General features: G+C 30.8%; 1 protein-coding gene across 1 annotated transcript; it reads left to right on the top strand.

Moving 5' to 3' along the window:
* Positions 1 to 8,017: 8,017 nt before the first annotated feature.
* LOC108781314 (phospholipase D3) lies at positions 8,018 to 13,829 on the top strand. The gene is made up of 11 exons (XM_018549249.1): positions 8,018 to 8,148; positions 9,786 to 10,025; positions 10,195 to 10,316; positions 10,655 to 11,000; positions 11,086 to 11,220; positions 11,775 to 11,966; positions 12,056 to 12,184; positions 12,450 to 12,589; positions 13,098 to 13,263; positions 13,331 to 13,472; positions 13,630 to 13,829. Exons 1-11 carry the CDS (start codon positions 8,026 to 8,028, stop codon positions 13,827 to 13,829), a joined length of 1,935 nt encoding a protein of 644 aa, XP_018404751.1. The 5' UTR covers positions 8,018 to 8,025.
* Positions 13,830 to 22,965: the final 9,136 nt, after the last annotated feature.

A 22,965-nucleotide genomic window follows, 5' to 3' on the forward strand; every position in this document is an offset into this window, starting at 1 on the left:
ATATATATATATATATATATATATATATATATATATGAGAATTATACAGAGAAACACAAAAGTGAAAATACAGCCTTTCAACATATGTGTCAGTAATGTACGTATTTATGTGCACAAGTTTTACTAGACTAATATTAACAATTAAATATCTAACATAATATTTTACATAATTAATTCAACTTATTCAATAATCTAACTAATCAATTAGGATTTTGGCGGTTTTAAATAAATTAATCTGCATAGAGAGATTACAACGGATGGTACACGCACATGCTGCGATATTGGTCCACAAAAATTATCATATTACACATTTATCTTTTATATTTATCTTTATTTTACGGTTGTAGCTTGAAATTCGAGCTTTTATTTTAGATAATGCCCGAATTTCTATGACGTTTTATATTTTTAAGCGCAACTTGAAAAACAGCAAAAACGCATTTTTTTTACTCTTTAACCCGCGATTTCTCTCAAAAAAACTGCATGACTCGCTGGAGCATTTTTTTACGGATTTATAATCTAAAAAGAAAGAAAAAAATCTATCACCTGAGACATGTTATGAAACATGAAAAAAACTTGAAAAATGTTGTATAATGATTTTCAGTATTGGCAGTAGGGATGTGCGATATGCGTATATATCGATACGGTAAAAGAACACGTATTGTTAGAGGAAAAAAATAAAATTTGTATTTGCGCGAAAAATCTTTTTCTTTCTTCGCATAATATACATATACGTGTATCGATACGCGTATCACACATCCCTACTGGAAGTGACTACCGAAATGCATGAATTTTAAAATATAAAATATGTGAAACACATACACATATATTCCGATATTTAAATTTCTATTATAAAATATTTCTAGTTAATTAAAAAAGATACAATTTATTAAATTATAGTTACACATCTAATAAGGAATAAAAGTAACGACTGAATTCATTACCATTACTGTAAAAATATAACGACGCGCGACGTACGTTATCGTTACTGTTACAGACAAAAAGAGTATTAACGATTGTTACAGAAAAAAGATAACAATAATAAATAGTGGCATTATAAGCATCATAAGCATTGACTAAAAGATCTTGTCCTGAAATTCAGAATTCCAAAAATATCTAATTAGTTAAGTATCTCAGTGAGAAAATCTCAGATAGGTTATCAATCACACATTTTAAAGCTTAAAGATAGGGCTCCAATGTGCCTTTGAATCTTTTTGTTCCTAAGTTACATAGAATCAAAAAATGACATCTTTGTGATATTTTTGTTTGACTTTAAGATGCTATATTTTAATAAAACAATCAGCAAACAAAAGTTAATATAAAAATATCTGCAAGTAGATTTCCTAAACTTTTAAAATGCTTTTTGAAAAAAATATTGTACGATAATTTTTCGCAAAAATTTTTCAATTTTATATACATATAATTTAGGAACAAAATATCGAAAATCTCTCTAAGAATAAGATATTTTTGCCGAGACATTTAACTTTTCGTGAAAGAGAAGAGAAAATGGTAAGTGCCTGATATTTTTGCACATAGCTGTATATCAGCAGTTTAGAAGTTCTCGATACAGCAAGCAAGATTCATTCTCACTTGATTAAATATTACGTTAAGTAACATTTTTCCGCTGGGCGCATGAAATTAAATGCGCGAATGAAATTCGATCCACGGCAATGGTATGCCGGACTGTGCCGATCAGCATTAACGGTGCGGATTCCGTCCGGCACACTGCGACTGTAGCGACTATGCGTCGCTTAGCGTCGGGTCGCTCCGCTTTAATCCACGTTCGTGGCGTTTGTGCGTGACTTGGGCGACCGAACGCGGCGTGTGGTGGTGTTGGACGGCACGAGTCTCGATAAGCAATAATCGCGTTGTCCATTATCATTTATTACGACGGCCGGATCGAGTATCACGAGGCGCGTTTAACGCGCCTCCAACGTGGACGGTAAGTAGGCACCGTGTGTGCGCCTTACACGAGGCTCCACCTGCTCCACTCTCCACTGCGAGCAACGCTTTCGACCCGTGGAACGACGCGACGCCACGCGCTGACGCGAACCAAAATTCGGCGTGAATACCGCGGCGTATAATAGCTAGAGAACGCATCTTCGTTCGACGAGGAATCTGTAATAAAACGTGTTGCAAACAGAATAACATAATACGGCCTTTGCTGCTACACTGCTCTACTCGCTTTCTATCTCACTTTTACCAAATTTCGAATATATATCTGTTTCGTTTCAAGTGTACACTAGTTTAGTTAAACTGATGCCAACGGAACACGTGCTCCAATTTTCATAGTGTGAAACCGAGGGAAGATCATTATCAATGAAAACCAGTAGAAAATTCAAAAGATATTCATGGTCCAATTTTACGATTGTCTTAAATGCGATCTCGAAAAACGGTTATTTTTAGAGATTGACTAAGTAAAAAGGTCAGACTTAAAGCGCGATCTCACCGTGAATGTATTAGATGAGACAGAGAATGTAATCCGGAAAGCACGTAGCGTGCGGGCTTCCATTTTTATGACGCGCGAAAAATTTAAACAGATTTATAAAGAGATAGTATCGCAAATTAGAAGTAAGAGACGGTTTAGATGATCGATTTTATTATACCTATGTGAAAGAGACATTTTAACGAGAGACAGAAAACGCAATCGACGTGCTTAAGCTGGGTCCACATTCCACAACCTCGCTCTAAGAGGCCCTAAGCCGTAAAGCCGTAAGAAATTGATCAATCTTAGTTGAATGCGAGAAAAATAATCGACTGTGATTGGTCAAATTCTTACGGCTTTACGGTTTAGGATATCTTAAAGCGAGATTGTGGACCCAGCCTTATTTTTGCTTATTATTTTTAGCGTGCCTTTATCGAAACCGAACAAAGGAAAAGTAAAATTCCTCGCTTAGGTAAAAGATCCTGAAAAATCTCAAAGAGAAAGAGAAAGTCGAGCACGTGTTATTGCTTCTACTCATATTATTATATAAAATACATTTTTCCCTGTGCGCTTTGCATTTTTGCAAACTTTTCGTCTCAGTCTGCATGAGATCCGGTCTTTTTAGTTGTGCTTGCGTTCACATTCATTATTTGAAATGAAACGATCCAGACGTATTATGCAAATGAGGAACGAGAAGGGAAAAAAGAAATTATAAAAAATAGGGCGAAAAATTGACAGACTACGTCATAGCTCATCCTGTGTACAGAGCGATATCCTATTGTGTTCGACTCAGCCTGACGGTGCACAATAAAGTTCGTCTATATCAGCTACGGCAATTTTTTCAAAAAATCCTCGTCGAAACTGGAGTAAAAAGTTAGAGGATATTGGAAGCGGAGAGAGAAGAAAAAAGCGGAATTTCCGGGACAGACTCGATTCATGAAATCGAGGACACATGTAACAATGCTCCGACGCGACGTTTTACTTTCGCAGTACGGGATCAAATTACTCGAATTATATATATACGAAGCGGAAATAAAATTTTTACACATAAAAGACATGTATGCCATGATTAACTTATTGCGTTCATATTGGGCTTCTTTTTCTCTCACTGTAGATTCTAAATCAGGAGGTCAATAAAGTGATTTTTTTATCCATTTCGAGTAAGTATGGAAAGTGAATAATCTTTTATTTTATGTGTAAAAAACATAAAAAAAGAAAAATTTGAACTCGGTCGCGGTTCCTTGAAGGGGCTACCTGGTTTGGAGTGAAATGAAAAAAGTGAAAACTTATTGTACAGAAAAAAACAAAACATTCTAAAAATCTTATTTTTCTCAAAATATATAATTATTTAATTGTGTGATAAAATAGAACGACAATGCAATGACATGGACGTTTGATGTATAAATGATAACTATTTTCTTTATACCCTAAACCATACATTTTTAATAAATAATATATCTTTTATAATAATTTAATTTGAGGAAACACAATGATTTCAATTAAAAATAAACTTTCTTTATAATGACATAAATTTACCAATTCATAATTTCTTATCGTTTAAGAACAACTTGGATTTTTCATTTTTGTTTCCGACAAATTGTTTTGACTCTACAACGTCAGCAATTTTACAAGAATATAATATGTGGACATCAATTATTCTTATAGATTCCTAATTACTTCATATTGTTTTTATATCAAAATTGATAATTTTTATTTACATTCATGATATATCAAAATTCATGATATTTTTTTAAATGTATAAAATATATATATTGTACAAACATATAAACATTGAAATTGATAGCATTAACCGCTTTTTTTCTTAAAAAAAAAATCGTGAAAATCGTTGGCTTTAACGCTCTAAACCAGGCGGTCTCTCAATAAATAAATAGCGATCGATATATATATAACACAGAATAAATATATGTATATTCGACGTTCTTTGGATACGATCTCCTTATTAGTACTACAAATACTTTAAACTTCAAAGCATTTGATTCACCAATAAAAAGAAAAAATTTTACTGATGACCGATCAAAGAATGCTTCAAAGCATTTGTAGCATCAAGTGAACCGTAGCCTCTAACATCGGGTGATATTTTGTACCTAATAACAGTTGTGCCTTTTTATACATTTCACCTTTATACTCCGTTACTTCCAGTAAACTCTATAACATATATATATAACATACTGGAGCGAGCCATCAAGGAGTGTCTCGATTCTCAAACAAGGACACTCTAATGCAAAGTTGGTACTGCATGTTTTCTTCGTCAGAGATTTACTGATTGGCTATTACTGTTTAACTACGATAAATAGAAGAGTCAAAAAGACCCATACTTTTTACCTTCTTTTTCTCTCTCTCTCCGTCGGGCCGCAGTTTTCTATTCAGTTCAGTATAGAGAAGGTTCACTGCAGTATATTACAGAGCTCACTGTAGGTTAATTCGATGGAGAAGTAAAGATTCGTCATAAATCGAGGAAGTAGAAGAATAGCAGTGCTGTAGATAACGGTGGCGTTGGCCGATAACGTGCTCCAATTCTTACGCGGCCCATCGGAAGAAAGATTAGTTATCGAGAAGGATCTCGGGCACGAGGACACCACGTGCGAGGGTGCAACTGATGAGGGCGGGAAACGGTGCCTCCGATGGTGATCGATAGCCGGGCGGCAGGGGGTGGAGAGATAGAGTATCGCGTGTATCGACGAAGCGTTTCGCTTTCCTTCGTTGAATATATTCGCGCCGATCCGACGGAACCGCCGAAGTGTGCTCCACGCGCATGCACACCGCGGACGGTTCCTTCGCGATGACAGATCGAACGAGCAGTCGGCACTGAAAGTGTTTCGCGAGCCGCGCGCGCGCGCGCGCGGAAGACCGATCTCTCTGTTATTTTCTTGCCGCTTGGCCGATTCCTATACCGCACGTGTCTCACCTCGTGTAATATAGTTTCGTCTGCATATTCATCGCGGTCCTGACGCTCCACGTTCTCGCGCCACGTTTGGGTTTCTCGCTTGGCCGATGCGCTCGGTAATACATAAGCGTCGCTCGCTATAATATACGCGCGAGCCCGCGCAGCGATTTCCGCCGTATTGCGCTAATTTAACGGCACGTGCATCGGCACTTCACTTGTCGGGAAGTGTCCCAAACTGGGATTATCGCTGGACGGCAATATTGAATTGAGATGCCGCAGCTTTCGATCGTCCGCAACGTATAGGATCACGTCTGTTTGTCGCGACGTCATAGGCGATATTTTTCTATGATTTGAAATGCCGATGAACGTCGCTGATATAACGCGGCGGTCTGCAGAGTACATATTGCTTACAATTTTATATTATTGTGCACATAATAACGTGATAATCAAAGGTATTTACAGGGTTATTAAAAATCTTTGTTTTCCACTTTATGCTTATTATACTATATTATCAAATTATCACCAATTGATACTGGCACAAGCATCTATTTACTGCTTTATCACATATATTATTATGTTTTACACAAAAAAAAGATTTGTTAGAACAACATTTTATTGATTCAAATAGCAAGTCTACAATATGATACGCGGACAGTCAGTTTTTTCTATGTTAAAGCTATATTATTAGCAAAATAATACAGTAAAGTTGTACAGTTAAATAAAGTTAGCAATATAATCGTATTTGATATAATAGCATAATGTCAATGCGGCAAAAGATAACTTTCTGTAACAATCAATTCAATATACAGTAAATCAAATTTTTTTAAATAAAATGTATTAGCTAAGATAACGTATATTACTATAATGTAGAAAATTTATTATATCAGCAATTTTAATTGTATCAGAAAATTCAGTGAATTAACATAATTGCTTATAGACGTAATTTCTTTGTTAAACAATCAAATCTTTTTTATTCTAGATATTGAACTCAAGCAGCATCTATAGTTTTGCTGAATCATCCAATTAAATTTTTTAATTTGTGAATTATACATTATATACAATTTATCCATTTTTCATAAATAATTTGTATTATATTATTTATTATTTATTAATAAATAATTTGTACATAATTTTATATAATATTATAATATCAATATTGAAGAGTTAATCGCTATACTATGATATATGTACGGGCATTCTTCAAAGAATTAAAAGACTTGACTTTCTAAATTCCATCGCGCGTATATTTATAAAGTTTGCATTAAAAATGTAAAAGCTACTACGCAAAATATTTCTCTCGGCGCTTAGAGTTTCCAAATAAGAAATAGGTTAATCGCGTCTTTTCAACATTCGGGAGTAGATTATCGAGGCCACGAGGAGAGACGTTTTTCGCGCAGGTGCTCGCCGGCGCGCGGCGCGCGGCGCCGCGCGGCATACGAGACCTTTCGATCGTGTCTTCCTCACCTGAGAAAGAAGTTTGTTCCTTTACGCCCTTGATGTGTGGATCACCGTCGTCGTCTCGGCGACGGAGGTCGAATCGATCTTGATAGGGAAAAAGAATAGAAAAATAATGCGTCCGCAAATTTTGTGATGTAAATACGCGATCGCGAATTAAACATCCATAAGCCAGTCATCATCGGAATATCGCGAGTGAGTCAAAGAGGCACTAATCGTTTTATTATCGATTACGCCAGTTTGTGATGTATCGTATAAGGTCGCGACGTAAGCTTCTCTCCGTTTCTTCTACTAACCATTTTTTATGTCCGACTATTATCATACGAGAGAGAACTGAGGTTGTGATTAACTAAATCAAATACAATGTGTTACAATCGAGAGCGTTTAATTTGTCAAGATTAGTAATGCCCGGACTGTTCTCAGCTTGACAGAAATAAAAATTATCAGCGGAAAAAAAACGCAGGAGTATCATTCACGTTGAGATTCAGTAATCCGGTAGTCTAACAAAGGACATCTTCTGTGCGAGCTCTAAAGATCCTTTTTAAAACAAAATCGTTTTATTTTTATTTTGCTTTCACCTTTTTACCTCGTTCGATCAAACTTTAAAAATATGATCAAGAATTTTATTTTTATAATAAAAAATACAAGATTTTAAAGATTAGGGAAAATACGTTTTACATTTTACTTATTATAGACGTTAATACTATGTTGCAATGTTTTTCTATTATTTTTTTAATATATTTGAAAATATATAATTATTACTAAATAATGTTTTTCGATAAAAAAGACCAACAATAATCAGTTATATGCTACTTAATCTAAACATTTGTATAGAAAAACTTTCGTGTTCTCCGACGTTCTAAATCGGTTGCAACTTTATTACAAGGTAACAAACTATAAAAATAGTACGTCGCTATACGTCATGTTTCATTGTCAGTATAGGAGTATTATATGGAACTTTAAGTCTGATCTCAACCCCCGCACGAGTTAAATTTTAAACGCGCGGCCGGAATCAATGTCGCGCCAACGCATACACGTGCACCAGCACGACCGTAGGTACGGATGACATTTTTCTTGTCTTGTCTGCCGACAGATATTGATGTGGATGTCGAACATGGTGCAAAAGTCGGGCAACGGAAGCGATGCCGGTCTCCTCGTGCACGCGAGTTCGATCGACGACGAGTCGTTCGCCACGACCTTGACGCATTAGAAGAATTGCGGATGTGCGTCGGGCGCAATCGAAATGTCGTTCTTTGGACGGAAAATGGGCGGCAGCGGGGGCGGCGGGGGTTCCGAACACACCGGTCATAACTTGCAAGACGGCCTCTTTCAAATCGCATCGCAGGCCTGTCACATTCTCGTGCAAGTGAGTCCATCTCTGCGTCGAGATGTTTGTGAATTGTCAAGTATTTTATAAGATATTCACCGTCCGACACGGAAAGATAATTTAAGGATGTATTGTATAATGTATATGTCACACCTCACAAAATAATATATAACTGATATATATACAAATTTCATAGATTAACTGTTCTGTTATATTTGAGCACAATTCTTTTAAAAGTCATTTAACTTTTTCTTTTTAATTCTTTTGTATATAATCACGTTAGTAGCAAATATTTTTAATATTTTTGAACAGCGGTAACTTAACGAAAAATCATCGTATTGAGATGTTTAGAAAAGTATTTTACAGCTTAAAATCTCTACTTTTCAGATCGGTACTTTAGAAAATGATCTTACTGATATTTTTACGGAGTTACACAAACATAAATTAAGATGCGTCAAATTTCAAAATTGTTTACGATATTTGCGAAATTTTATGGCGCGAATTAAAAATTCGCATAAATGCGGTTTACGGTTTTTAAAAGAGTGAATCTAATTATCCTTAATTTGCTTTTTTATTGATCTCTCTGTACGATTTTTTTTCATTGAGTTATTCAACATCGAAGCAAAAAGGGTCCTTTTTGCTTCATTTACTATGCTTCGTTATTTTATTCTTGACACTAAATCATTCAGTATTGTGTAAAATATGCAAAAAAGAGTGAACTATAATTTACAGCTTTACATTCATTTACATTCCAGCAAAACTGGCAAAACCGCATGACACGCATGATCTTTTCATGTATGATTCATATTGTTCATGAATCACGAAACGTATGTAATAGTAACGTTCGAATCAATAAGCAGATGCAGTTTGTATTATAATCTTAATCGATTCTGTCGACATGTCATTATTTACGCATACTTTGTTTTTTATGAGGAATTCCTCCTTTTACATATGTACTTTGTTCTTCAAGAGGAATTCTTCTTTTCACGTTTTTTTAATAGATAGACTAAGAACTTAATTACACTCGCATGACGCAACAGAAGTTATCAGAATGTATCTTGCACTTGCAACTATTTTTGTACTTGCAACATTATGAATTCGAAATCAAACTATCTGCAGCAAAAAAATTCAACTGCCCTCTTGATTTCTTAACATTTGACTTTTAAAGATTTGTGTTAAAGTTTTTGCTAAATCTTAAATTTAAATTGAAATTGATGTAAATTGCGTTTGAAATTAACTGAAGAATACGATTTTGCTTTATAAAAGCAGATACACAGTAAACAAATTTCACGTAAAATTACAATAATTACAGTGGATAATTTTGTGATTCACTATTAAAAGTGATGTTTACATATATTGATAAAATTTTATATACTTTTTTTTACATTACAAAAGTACAAAACAAGCGCGCGCTATTTAGCATTTATATTATATATATGTATATTATATGTAGAGCAAGTTTTTTAATTCGACGATTGATCAATCGCATTGTGCGTAAATTTAATTTTGTTTCGTCAAAACTGTGTTTGCACATAATACGATTAATCAATTGATGAATTAAAAAACTCGCTCGTTTATACTATATCGCTTTCCATTCTTTCTTTGCTGTCCGAACAATTGATTGAAAACAGCCTACGCTATAAGGGATAAAAATAAATTATTTTTCTTCCGTCAAGGTGAACAATACGCACAACGTTTCTTATGGAGGTAGCAATAATGTGAATAACATCGCATATTCGAAATATTCCACGACCGGCAGCACCACCGTTCCAACAACATCGTCCTCGTCGACGAAAGGAGCGACTGCTGCCAAAGCGTATCCGAAATACGCAGAGCCTCGAAACAAAGATCAGGATGTGGTAGTGTTGTTGCCGCATCGTAAGAACAGAGCACCACGACTTAAGCACAAATTATCGGTAAGTCCTTACATCGTTACGCTCTAATTTATGTCATTGTCATGTAAAGGTCTCTAAACGAAAATGTATTCAACTTAATGATTAGAATTTATCAACAATAGTGCTAATCACTAATATGTACAACATACATGACAATATAAAAATACACACGTGATATATTCTGCTGTAGACTGTATCCGAAAACGCACGGCTGGACGTGAATTCTCCGGGAGGTGACGACGACCTAGAGTTATGGGACCAGACCGGATTTATGTTGCGGACTGACGTGGACGATCCTCTCACGAATGCAAAGTACAAATACTTTAATTTAAAAAATTAGACATTATATAGGAGAAAAATAGATGATAAAAAATTTTTTTTTAAATAATATAAACATTTTTTTATTGTTTCATTAATTATGTGAAAATAGTACGTGAACATAATAAAAACTTTCCACTCTTCAAATAGCAATATCCTTGATTGATGAATAAATTATTATTCTACCTAGAGAAAGTTTACTATCTATTCTTATAAACCAAAGTCAAATATATATTAAAGAAGCTACTTAAGATTAAAAAATTTTTGACTGTACAAAAAATGTGTTTCTATTGTGATTAAATCATAATAAACGCTCATATTTTCCATCGAAGGTGGGGCGCGCAGGGTTGGTGCAGACCCAGTTGCATTCCAATAACGATCATATTGATTTTAATCGTTCTGGTCGTACTGTTGCCACTGTTGGACCATGCGGCGGACAAACACTCGTTAAATGCCACCGTGTTAGATTTGGAATCAACGTGCATGGATCATTGCAATTTATCCCTGGTGGAAAGTATACCTGTAGGTTTGAATTATAGCAATAACACAGTGCAGCACGTGTCAACCTACAATTCTTGGATGGATCTCATCGAAATGGCGCAGGACACGATTGAAATTGCATCGCTTTATTGGACAATGACAAGGAAAGATGTATTTCCCGATGACAGTGCTAAGATGGTAAACAGTGCATTAAGTATTATAGCAATATCATAGGATATATTCAATACATTGACATCATCCATTTAACAAAATGTTTCGTTAGGGAGAACAAGTGTTCGAGTCATTGTTAGAAGCCGGAAGAGATAGACAAATCATGCTAAAAATTGCACAGAATCTTCCTTCCCGCTTATCTCCAAATGTCGATACGCAAATTTTGGCCAAAAAAGCTAACGCACAGGTAATATTAGAATATTATATAATATCATATAATAATATTATAATGAACATTATATAATGTATGTATAAAAACACAATTTATCACTAAATTGTCATATGAATTTTGAAATAAATTTGTTTGTACTTATGATATATAAATGTAAACTCATGAGACTAATCTATTGTATTGTAATTAAAAACAAGAGAAATATAATTTTTTTAATTTAAAAAATTTTTTTACATTCTACAAATCGCGTGCCGAAATTTTCGGTCTTGAAATGTAATCGTGAGCAATAATTACTTGCAGAATCAGAGTAACAGTTCAATATTTTTTCTTGTTAATGTCTCAACTATTATTATTATAAAAAATTTAATATTTTTATAAAGAAAAACATCTTTATTAGCATTAAAAATTATTAAATTACTTATCATTCTAATAAATTACGTTTATTCTGATTCTGCTCATGATTGCATTTGAAGGCTAAGAAAATTTTAAGCGCTTTATTAATCTGCTTTATTAATCACGCGACACATAATATGATGTATTTTAATGTAATAAATTTTATTTAAATTTAGGTGAGGAACTTAAATTTTGCTGGATTATTGGGCAGCGGTGTACTTCACACGAAATTATGGCTTATCGATCGTACTCATGTATACGTTGGTTCAGCAAATATGGATTGGAGATCTCTTTCACAAGTGAAAGAACTCGGTTTGATAGCCTTGAATTGTTCCTGTTTAGCGAAAGATTACGCTAAAATATTCGATGTAAGCAGTGAAATAAGTTATAATATTATGCAATTACGTTTTCTATCTTTGAACTGAAAACTGTACTGTTAATTTTCTTTATTTTATAGGTATATTGGAAGTTAAGTGAAGATGGTAAAGTGCCTTCCACATGGCCAGATTCCTTTAGCACAAAAATAAATATTGATAATCCTATGAATTTTACATATATGGATAATAAGTACAAATTATTTATCGCGGTTAGTATCATCTTAATAAACATGCCGTACAATTATTTTTTCAAATTAAAAAATATATATTATACGTTATTATTTATGCTATAAGAATTCCATGTATAACATTTCCATGAATATCTTCATATCTACACGTCTATAATGGTCATTCTTTATGTCTTTAACTATAACCAGAAATTAGTGCAAATGTTAAAAACCAATATGGCTGCATGTCATTATGCGCAATGTTATATAATGTATTTTTACATTATGTATTAATGTTACGTTACAGAGTTCACCTCCGCCATTTTCACCAAAAGGTAGAAGTAGCGATCTAGATGCGATTGTGCACTGTATTGCTAAAGCAGAAAAATTTATTTATATCTCTGTGATGGATTATTTCCCGTTAACGATATATACTCCACAAATAAAGTAAGTATAATATATACAATAAATAAGTGTAAGTGTATAAAAAATACAGTGAAATAGATCGTGTTAATTCCATAGGGACTATTTTTTGTTTTTGTTGAGAAATTCCTAGTTCAATAAAAGTCTATAAATTTTCGCAATATATTGGGTTAAAGAAAAAGTCCTTTTACAAATATAATATATATGTATGTACATACACGTATAGTACACATATAATTCATATTCGAATTATTTAAGCAACAAAGATCCGGCTTCGACCGTTATAGGCTTTTAATTCCTAATTCATATATAGATTAAGATAATACGTAACTTAGTTTTTTTTTGCTGTGGAGAAAATTAATAACAAATAATTTGATTATACATTGTTTTTATAAAGTAACGTTCTCAACCCTAGACACATTAATATTAAATAAATATAAAGATAGTAATTACTATACTTTATATGTATATAATGTAGCATTCTCTTTCTTCTGCTAACAATGTAAGAACCGGTTTATGTCTATATTTGCAGGTACTGGCCTATAATAGATAATGCTTTAAGGGCGGCCGCGATCGAGCGAAAAGTAGAATTGCGTCTTTTGATCTCTTGGTGGAAATACTCGAGACCGTCCGAATCATATTTTCTTAAATCACTGCAAGACTTGACACATAGTTACCCCAACGTAAAAATCGAAGTGGTAAGTATCCTTTTTAAAAATACTTATGAGTGTACGTTTTTTCTGATAACGTTAAATCGTTGAACAGAGGAGGTTTATCGTACCCACTGATCCGCACTTGAATAAAATACCGTACGCAAGAGTAAACCACAATAAATACATGGTCACCGATGTAGCAGCATATATCGGAACGAGTAATTGGTCGGGTGATTATTTCATTGACACAGCTGGTAAGTCATTCAAATATCGTTTTTCACGAAAATAAAATAAAATAAATTAGACTAGTAAAAAACTTGTTATTTTTATAAATGAATTATATAAGACATATATATCTTATATAAATATCTTTCTTATAAAAATACATTTTATAGTAAACATTTATCTTAGGTATTGGTACCGTATTTGAAAGCGTTGGACATCAAAATAACGGCAACATAAGACAACAGCTGGAAAATATCTTCCATCGTGATTGGTATTCCAATTATTCTTTTCCGCTCAATATAAACGAGACTCGTTCTGAAAATTTGTGGGATTTATCGAGAAGTTCGTATCAACATTCATCGTATGAACCTTATATACATGTATAATTATGACAATTGTATAATAGCAATTTTTAATTATAAAACATTTAGGATGTTGTTCCACCTTTCGGTAAACTTCGATCGACTCACTGTTTTACTCTGTTACTCTCTTATGCTCTTACTTTTTTATTTTTTCTTCATCCAGTAGATAAATTACCATACAGTTTATCCGAAAATGGAACAACTCTTATGGCTCTTATTGTTTTGTTTGATCGAGGAGAGTTCATTTACATTTAAATAATTAAAATTATTTTGTGTATTTTTTTAATTATATTTTAACCGTATGCTCTCTTCACCGTCGAACATTTTTGTAAATATTTTCTTAAATTTTTAACAATTTTACAATTCTGCGAAAACAGGCAGGGGATCATTGTAATATCTGAATTTATCGCTATATACATGTTTTCAAAACTCTATACAATCGAAATATTTAGTAATTTTATCACTATTATCAGTAAAATTAGTTAACATAATTATTAAATTATTTTAATTTAATAATTTTCCTCGTTGTTGACATTATCTTTACATATTAAGTTGCATATACATACAAGCCATATATTTACTTACTTTTATTATGAATTTTTTTTATCAAAATAATGGGTAAAACTATTATATACTAGTGTTTAGTTTGTTTAATAATATAAATTATAAATTATTATATCTTTTATATGAACATTTCTTAAAAATTATTATTATGTTATTGATCGTGAACTATTTCAGAATTAAAAATTCAATTCATAAAAGCATTTTTAGTTTACAATAAATTCGATCAGACATTAATGTTTTTCATTTAATATACATTATAGTAAAATATTTTTATACATTTTCTAGTAATTAAATATTTTTTTCAAATTATTTCTCCTTAAAATTTGCATTTTTAAATCTCTCTGGAATCTTCAGAAATTCCATTGATTAAAACAATAGTTGATGATATCAGTTCTTCCTTACTGATCTCTCTTTATCTCACGATCTTCATTATCCATATCGTGCTACACTCGCAAATACCAGATATCGTTTTAACAAAAGACGCATATTATTTAATGAGAAGGGTAAAACGTGCCTTACAGAATGACCTTTGCGATAAGCACGGCGATATTAATCTATTAGGTCAGTACAAAAGTTCTTACCGATGCGGATAAATATATCTATACATACGTCTCTGCATTAATAGTTGTGTACAACTGTTGTAGACAAGCCATAGAAAAAAATGTAGCTTTACATAATATATTACGATGAGCATATTCACCATTGCTTTTCGTTTTCACCAAAAGAAGTGTTGCTGATACACAGAATTATTTATGGTGAAAATGTTAGAACGTATGCAAATTGGTTTAAACGATTTAAAGACGGTGATTTTAATATCAATGATAAAAAACACTCCGGACGTTCTGCAACTGTAGAAGAAGATGAATTGCAGGCAATGCTTAATGAAGATTTAGCCCAATCAACTCATGAGCTTGCAACATAACTGGGAGTTGATCATCCATCAATTGTTCGCCGTTTAAATGCAATGAAAAAAATCAAGAAATGTGGAAAGTGAGTCCTGTTGCATGACAATGCCAGACCACATGTTACTAAGAAGACCAAGGAAGCATTGTTAGAGTTAAAATAGGATGTTCTTCCGCATCCAGCTTACTCACCAGTCCCTTCTGATTATTATTTTAGAATAGATATATTATTCGTTTATATCGATGCAACACTTATCTGGTGTTAGCATTTCTCAAATGTCGAGGATATACGAAAATAGGACGATCAATGGAAAAAGTCATGGAGAACAATGAAAAATATTTTGATTAATATATAACGTACCGGTGTTTTTATTGTAATAAAAAAAATTGCAAAAATTCGGCAAGAACTTTTGTATTGATTTAATACATTCGAAAAATGCATCAACTCTGCGTTCTTCCATGTAACTCGTGATTTCTCTAGAATTTATTCGTTTGTTACTTATGTTATTACCTTTTTACTAATATGTATATTTATTATGAAAAAAAGTGGGACCTGATTATTCCTTGATAAGTAGAAAAAAGGAAAAGAAGTAAAATAGTGGTTTGTATTCCGACAAAATGGCTACTACAATATATCTTGTGCGATACATTTACTGCATTCAGTAGACAAGATAGCTTAGTAAACTCAGTGATTCTTTATCATAAAACCGGTTTTTACACCTTATTGTTAAATCCGAAGAATTAAAAGAAAAAACCAGTCATATTTAAAAAAAATCACTGAGATACTTTTTTACTGAATGCAGCTATATTTGATTGAGTGGTATCCGTTTAATCTTCGTGCACAATTATTATAATATCGCATTTAATTCTGCCATCATTGAAAAAATAAAATAAGACAGGAAAAGACTAATGTTGTCGAAACTTTAATATAGTGATGCACTACCCACAACCCGCCAATTAATTTTTACGGTCCGCTCATGTCGGCTTATATTAAAAAATATATAAAACTACTTTTTTCAATATTAATTCTTATTGGACTGTTTAAATTTGAAACCGAATGAGACAATGCCCTACAGCGGTCCTTAGACCTGGATCACGGGTGCTTCTATAATAATTCCGTGCGAGAACGGAATGCCACAGACCCGGATTCGACTCCCGGCCGAGGTAATATTTTTCGCAATGAAAAATTAATTATTTACAGTTTTTAATAGATTATTTAACATTATTAAGATCGATATAAGATGCGTAAACAGCATCAATAATCGTTATAGTCAATTTAACTCGTGATATTACTGCGGTAGTTTATTAGTTGCGTTTCAAGTCTAAACAAATTCGGCGCGCAATCGAAGAATTACATACGTAGTATATAAATTCACACGCATTTATTTAGAAGCACCCGTGGTCCAGCTTAGACCGTAGGCGTTGTCTCATTTGCTATATTTTCTAATTTCTATTTTATACAATTATCAAAATAATAATGTATGTATTATACATTACCATTTAGGAACACTTCCGATTTTCTCGTATTTCAATTTTGTTCTATATTTTTGTTATTTTTCACACACACACACACACACACACACACACACATATTTGAAGCACTCTACTTGAATAGAATATCATCGGACAAAATTTAACACAAAAGCAAGTAGACTTTGTAAATTAAAAAATGTTTTTTAAAAAAATTGATACACTCAAAAGAAACTTTTTCTGATAGAGACCGACGATATATTTTATAAAATTAAATTAAAATTAAATTAAAAAGTTTTTGAAATATTTTGAAAAAATTTATTCAGATCAAGTATATTATTATAATAAATATTTTTTCACATATAATACAAGATTTCAACATGAAAGTTATCAGTATGTATAACATCATCTATATCCTTTGCAACAATTTCAAACATTTCAATTGTACATTCATATTATTATTGTCAATGCTATAAAAAAATGAATTGTCAAAAAAAATTTCATCTTTATCGTTATATGTGCCGAAGAAGGACCCATGGTCCAAAATGTTCATTTTTTCATTAATTTTTTAATAAATATGTATATAAAAACATTATTTATAATTTCTTCATTAAGCTCGATCACTGATCGTAATATTACATAATTGCTTTGCACAGTGGCGAAAAAAATGTTTCGGTGGGGGGGGGGCTGTAGAAATCAGTTTTTTAAAATATTCTTTTTTATACTAGTGAAGCGTAAACAAAAAAGTTTCGTTTAAAACGTTAAATAAAAATGTAATTAATGTTGATTTATATAACATTTTGTACATCAATTTGATTTTTACATTAAGTAGTCGCCAATAAACTTAAGCCTTTACAAGGCTTGAAAGGTTGTGATAATTGCAGAGGTTTTTTTGTTCTTATTTTTAATTTATTATTTTTAGTTTATTATTTAATTTTTTTGTATTTCTTTAAATTAAAAATTTTTTAATTTAATTTGAAGAAGTTTTCTGAAAAGTTTCAGATCTTTAAATTCAATAACAAAAATGTAATGATATTCATTTATGTACATGTCGTTGCAATATTGCGTCAGACGTTTCAATGACACTGCATATAAATTGTCATAATTTTTTTACTACTACATTTAAAGATCTAAAACTTTATAGAAAACTTCTTCAAATATTCAACTACAATATAACATTAATGAAAATTTTTAATTCGAAAATTCGTAACACAACTTTAACGTTTGAAAAAAAATTCACTAAACTCGACAAAATATTATTAAAAATCCGCCATTTTGTTGTAAAGTGCTTCGAAAATTTCGGAATAGCTCTACAAGCCACAGAATATGTCAAAGATTATAGTGTAAAAATTTGAATAATAAATATTAATATCCAGTTGAGATTTTGCGAGTTTACCGTTCTCCCAACGTCACTTTTTGCGGTTGCACTAGCAGCAATATTTTTTTTCCGTGTAATTTATCGAATTTTTGTTTACTTGTATACAAATACAAAGGAAAATTAACAAATATATTTTTAATACATGATAAACGATATTTTCACAATTATTAAAATTATTCAAAATTTTGGGGTGGCTGCAGCCCAGATAGCCATCCCCTTGGCCACGCCACTGGCTTTGCATAATACGAGCGAACTGTAATTAAAAATTTTTTTTTTGTAAATTTTTTATTGAATAGACGTAATGACGGAATTCATGAAATGAGTGAACGACAATACACTTTATTAGGATAATTAATAGTAGATAATAACAGACGGGCGAAAGCTTTTACAAGATAAAAAAAAATACAACATGACGAACATGCGTGGTTAACTCTAAAGGCTGACTCATATTACGGGGCTGTTCGTAGATTATCAAAGTAATACGTAAGTAGCGCGAACATTTTTTAATATCAAAGCTAAAAACATTATAGGAAAAGTAAATTTTTACACAACAAAATTTTATACAATAAAAAATTCGATATCTTTGCAAAAAATGATCGTGACACTATTTTTCAAAAATTATTTTAAAATTTAGAATGCTTGTCTGTTAAGTTTTGTCTAATGATGTTCTATCCAAATACAGCGCTTTAAAGAATACAACAAAAATATTAATAAATATATCAGTTTTCAATTTTTTACACTTCAAGGACAAAATATCATAGAGACAAAATTTAAACGTTAAGTTAAAGCTCTACTTTTCCTCTTTAAAATGCATTTTTAAAAACTTCTCTATATGATATTTTTCCCATAGATACTTAAGTTTCTGTGAAATGCAAAAAGCACAAGCGTTTCCTAATAATTTATAAAAAGTGATGTGTACATATGATACATCTACGGTACCGAAATAGACATTATAGGGTTTGCAAAATTTTACCCTAATTTTATATCTGAAAATCAATTTAAGAAAGATTGCGTATCACTGCACACTATATATAATGAACTTTTATTATGTCTTAAGCATCTCAATTATAATGTACTTACAATATAATCATAATAATTAAATGTAAAGTGCATCTTTAAAAATGTAAATAAGAACAACATAGTTAGTTAAATGATATTAAAAGTTTTTACTAAGTAATAAAGGAAATCAATATTAATGTAGATAATAAATGCAGATAATAACTGCAGATTATTATTAATTTCGCAGATAATAGAAGGCTTTTACCTTCTATGAAATTAATATGGGGGAGCTGAAAGAAGTATACATTTCAAATGAACTAGATATATGTATCGGCTTATGCCTTCATAATAAAAATATTATCACAAACATTGAATCACAATAATTATATAATCGATTTTCAATGGAGAACACACTAAAATTTTAATTAATTATAGTTAATTTCTAAAAATATAAATGATATTATTATAAATTCGTAACATACTTCATGTATTCAATTGTAAACGATGATAAAATTAATGAATTACTTTTATAAAGTATTATTGTGATTACGCGCGTAATTAATGAAAAATACACAAATTGTACATAAATATTTTTCTCTTTTGTATTCATGCCTTACTACTTCAATAAATGTTCTTATTTAGTAACGAAAGAATCAAGAATAATGGATTGAAACGGATTGAAAGTTTCAGAAATGCGCATTCGTAAACGTTAAAATGCTTTTTTAGAATCCTTTTCAATCCGAATGCAGAATGTTTACTCATTTGTGCGAATTGAATAAAGCACATTTCTATATTTTCATCCTATAAAAAATAATATTAGCTTTTGTGTCTTGCGAATATTTCTCAATTCAAAATTTTAAATAAAAAAATACTTTGTTATTTTTAAAATACGCATTCGGATAAATAAAATTTCAATCCATTTTAATCCATTCTCATTTAGATTTAATAACTTATGTATTTATATTTTCCCCCAATTTAATAATATTAAAACAGAACAGATTTGTGGAATTCGATTTTATATTTATATAAGATTGATTTAAGTCCAACCTCAGTTAATCTTAAAATGACCATATAACATCTCGAGATTTTATTGAATCAGAACTTTTGTTCGTAGCAATATTTCATCTCTTTCATGTTTAATTGTTTGCTCCTGTTATTTAATTCGCGATAACCCACAACAGTAACAAAAAAAATCTTAAGATTATTTAAAAAAAAGCTTTTGTAGGAAAAAATTTAAGTTTTTATTTTATAAAATTGAAAAATTTTACAATTTTTTAATTTTATAACAGATCTATAAGGTGTGTGAGAAGAAAAATTCCTATTTTATCCAACTTATAGTTTTTTATTTTTTTATATGTAAAAATTATCGAATTCACGAAAACTTAAAAGACGTTTTAAAAGTGAAGATTTTAATATTAAAATTTAAAAAAATTGTAAAGAGACTTTAAGATTATTAAACTACTGAATACCGATGAGAATATATATAAGTTCTTTTTAATCGATTTTAAAGATCTTTAATTCTTCTCATTTATATTCACAGCTCTAAATGAAACCACGCCGTTACACAAAAGAATTTTTTAACTATACAATTCATTCGAGTTCTATTTTGAAATTTTCAGGGTTGCTTCATAATTGAAATGAGAATACTTTTACAAAGTTTTTAAAATAGTGAATTAATGCTCGGGAAAAAAAGTTTATATCTCATTATATATGATTGTACATAATTTGGTAGATATAATTATGTATAAATTTTTTTACCTGATCTAATCATATATAAATAGATAAAATTATTAAAATAGATAAAATATTACCATTACTTCCTTAAAAAACGAGATTATAATAATTTTAAAAATTACGATTATAATAAGGGTAACAAAAAATAATAGGTCATTCTGGAGAGATATTCACATGCACAAATCTGCGTACAAATTTAATTTTGAAAAATAAACATAACATCATCTTGTTTTCATTTGGTAAAGATGCAGCTCTTGATTTACTACCGTATGTTTCATACTATTTCATTAGGATATACGTAATTTTTATATTTGAAAAACAAAGATAGACAAAGGCATATAAGAGTCAAATATATAATATCAGATAACAAAGTCATAACATGATAATACTTTTACATAATTACAGAAACAAATAAAATGTATTATCATGTTATGACTTTGTTATCTGATATTCAGTGTTGGGCATCAATCAATTGAATCTTCAATCAATTAATCAATTATGATTGAACTATTTAATTGTAGTGTTTCAATTGCAATTAATTGATTAATTGCAGGTCACAATTAAACGATCAATCGCATTTTACAATTAAAGTTAACTGCAATTAAAATTAATTGCAACTAACTTAGTTGCAATTATTATTTCAATTGCAACTAAAGCACAATTAACACTTACAATCAGTTCACAATTTAAAGAATTTAAATAATATTACAAATGTGTATCCTACATCTCCACCAACTTCGATCCCTTCACCCTGCACCCCCCCCCCGTCATTCATGTTTTGCACCGTATTTCACTCTCTTCCGTTATATAATATTTTTAAATTACTTTTTTAATATTTTTTAAGATATTTTTTTATATATCTGTACTCTAAAAAATAAGTGATCAGGAGACGTGGTAGTGTATCCAGTCATGTTCAAAAAATTTATAAAAGACACAAGTCTCTTATCCCGAGCCACTAAAGTCCATTTTTAGGGGTGCATAACTACTAAAATATTATGCATGCAAAAATGTAATTTTAGAATATTATTTTATATCTACTTATCCGTCTACTTATCAATTCTATAATAGATTCTTACCAAATCTATAATAGATTTGAAACACATCTCAAGTATACGCTGGCTTCATTCGAAGCGATTCCGAGTAACTCCCGAGAGACAAAACGGACAAGAGCAATTGACAAGTAGACGGATAAGTAGATATAAAATAATATTCTAAAATTACACTTTTGCATGCATAATATTTTACGTTACGTGCACTATAGATTTTCAATATTTAGAATATTAACAGAACAATTCGCAATACATACTATAAAAATCAATTGTTAATTGTACCCACAATTAAATAATGATTACAATTAATCAATTGTTAATTGTAAGAGGACAATTAACAATTAATTAATTGTAATCATTATTTAATTATGGGTACAATTAACAATTAATTTTTATAGTACAAACCCACAATTACAATTAACTTATTTAATTGTCAATTGCAATTAAAAATGTAATTTTAATTGTTAATTATTAATTATCAAAACAATTTAATTGTGCCCAACAGTGCTGATATTATATATTTGACTCTTATATGCCTTTGTCTATCTTTGTTTTTTAAATACTCAGAGTCTTGTACATTCTTTTTATTTTATTTTTATATTTGATCTAAATTTTATAGATATTTGTAATTTTGGTGAGAGTTCTGATGAGGACCTACCAAATTTTTAGTACTCTACTAGAAAATCACTTTAACATTAACTCGCGTAGATGCATCGATCCTTGACATTAAGATATTAGCAAATATCTTTATTTATAAAAAACAATTCAAATAATTTCATTCTTTAGAATAAGCATAATACGCAATATAAAAAATAACAAAATAAAATGATATAACGCAGGAAAAAAAGCAATAAGAATTACTGATGACTCAAGACACGCGTTGACACGTGAATTGTATGTAAAATGCTAATCAAATTAGTATTATACTGAGTAACATTAAATATCAAGTGAAGTTATATTTTTTATTTTGCTCCTGTAGTATTATTTTGTTCTTGTAGTATCTTCACAAGTTTTCAAAAAATAATATTTGATTCAGATGGTTCAGAATTACAGTTGAATCACCT

The sequence above is a fragment of the Cyphomyrmex costatus genome, unplaced genomic scaffold (genome assembly GCF_001594065.2).
Source record: "Cyphomyrmex costatus isolate MS0001 unplaced genomic scaffold, Ccosl1.0 scaffold8, whole genome shotgun sequence".
Classification (NCBI taxonomy): Eukaryota; Metazoa; Arthropoda; class Insecta; order Hymenoptera; family Formicidae; genus Cyphomyrmex; species Cyphomyrmex costatus.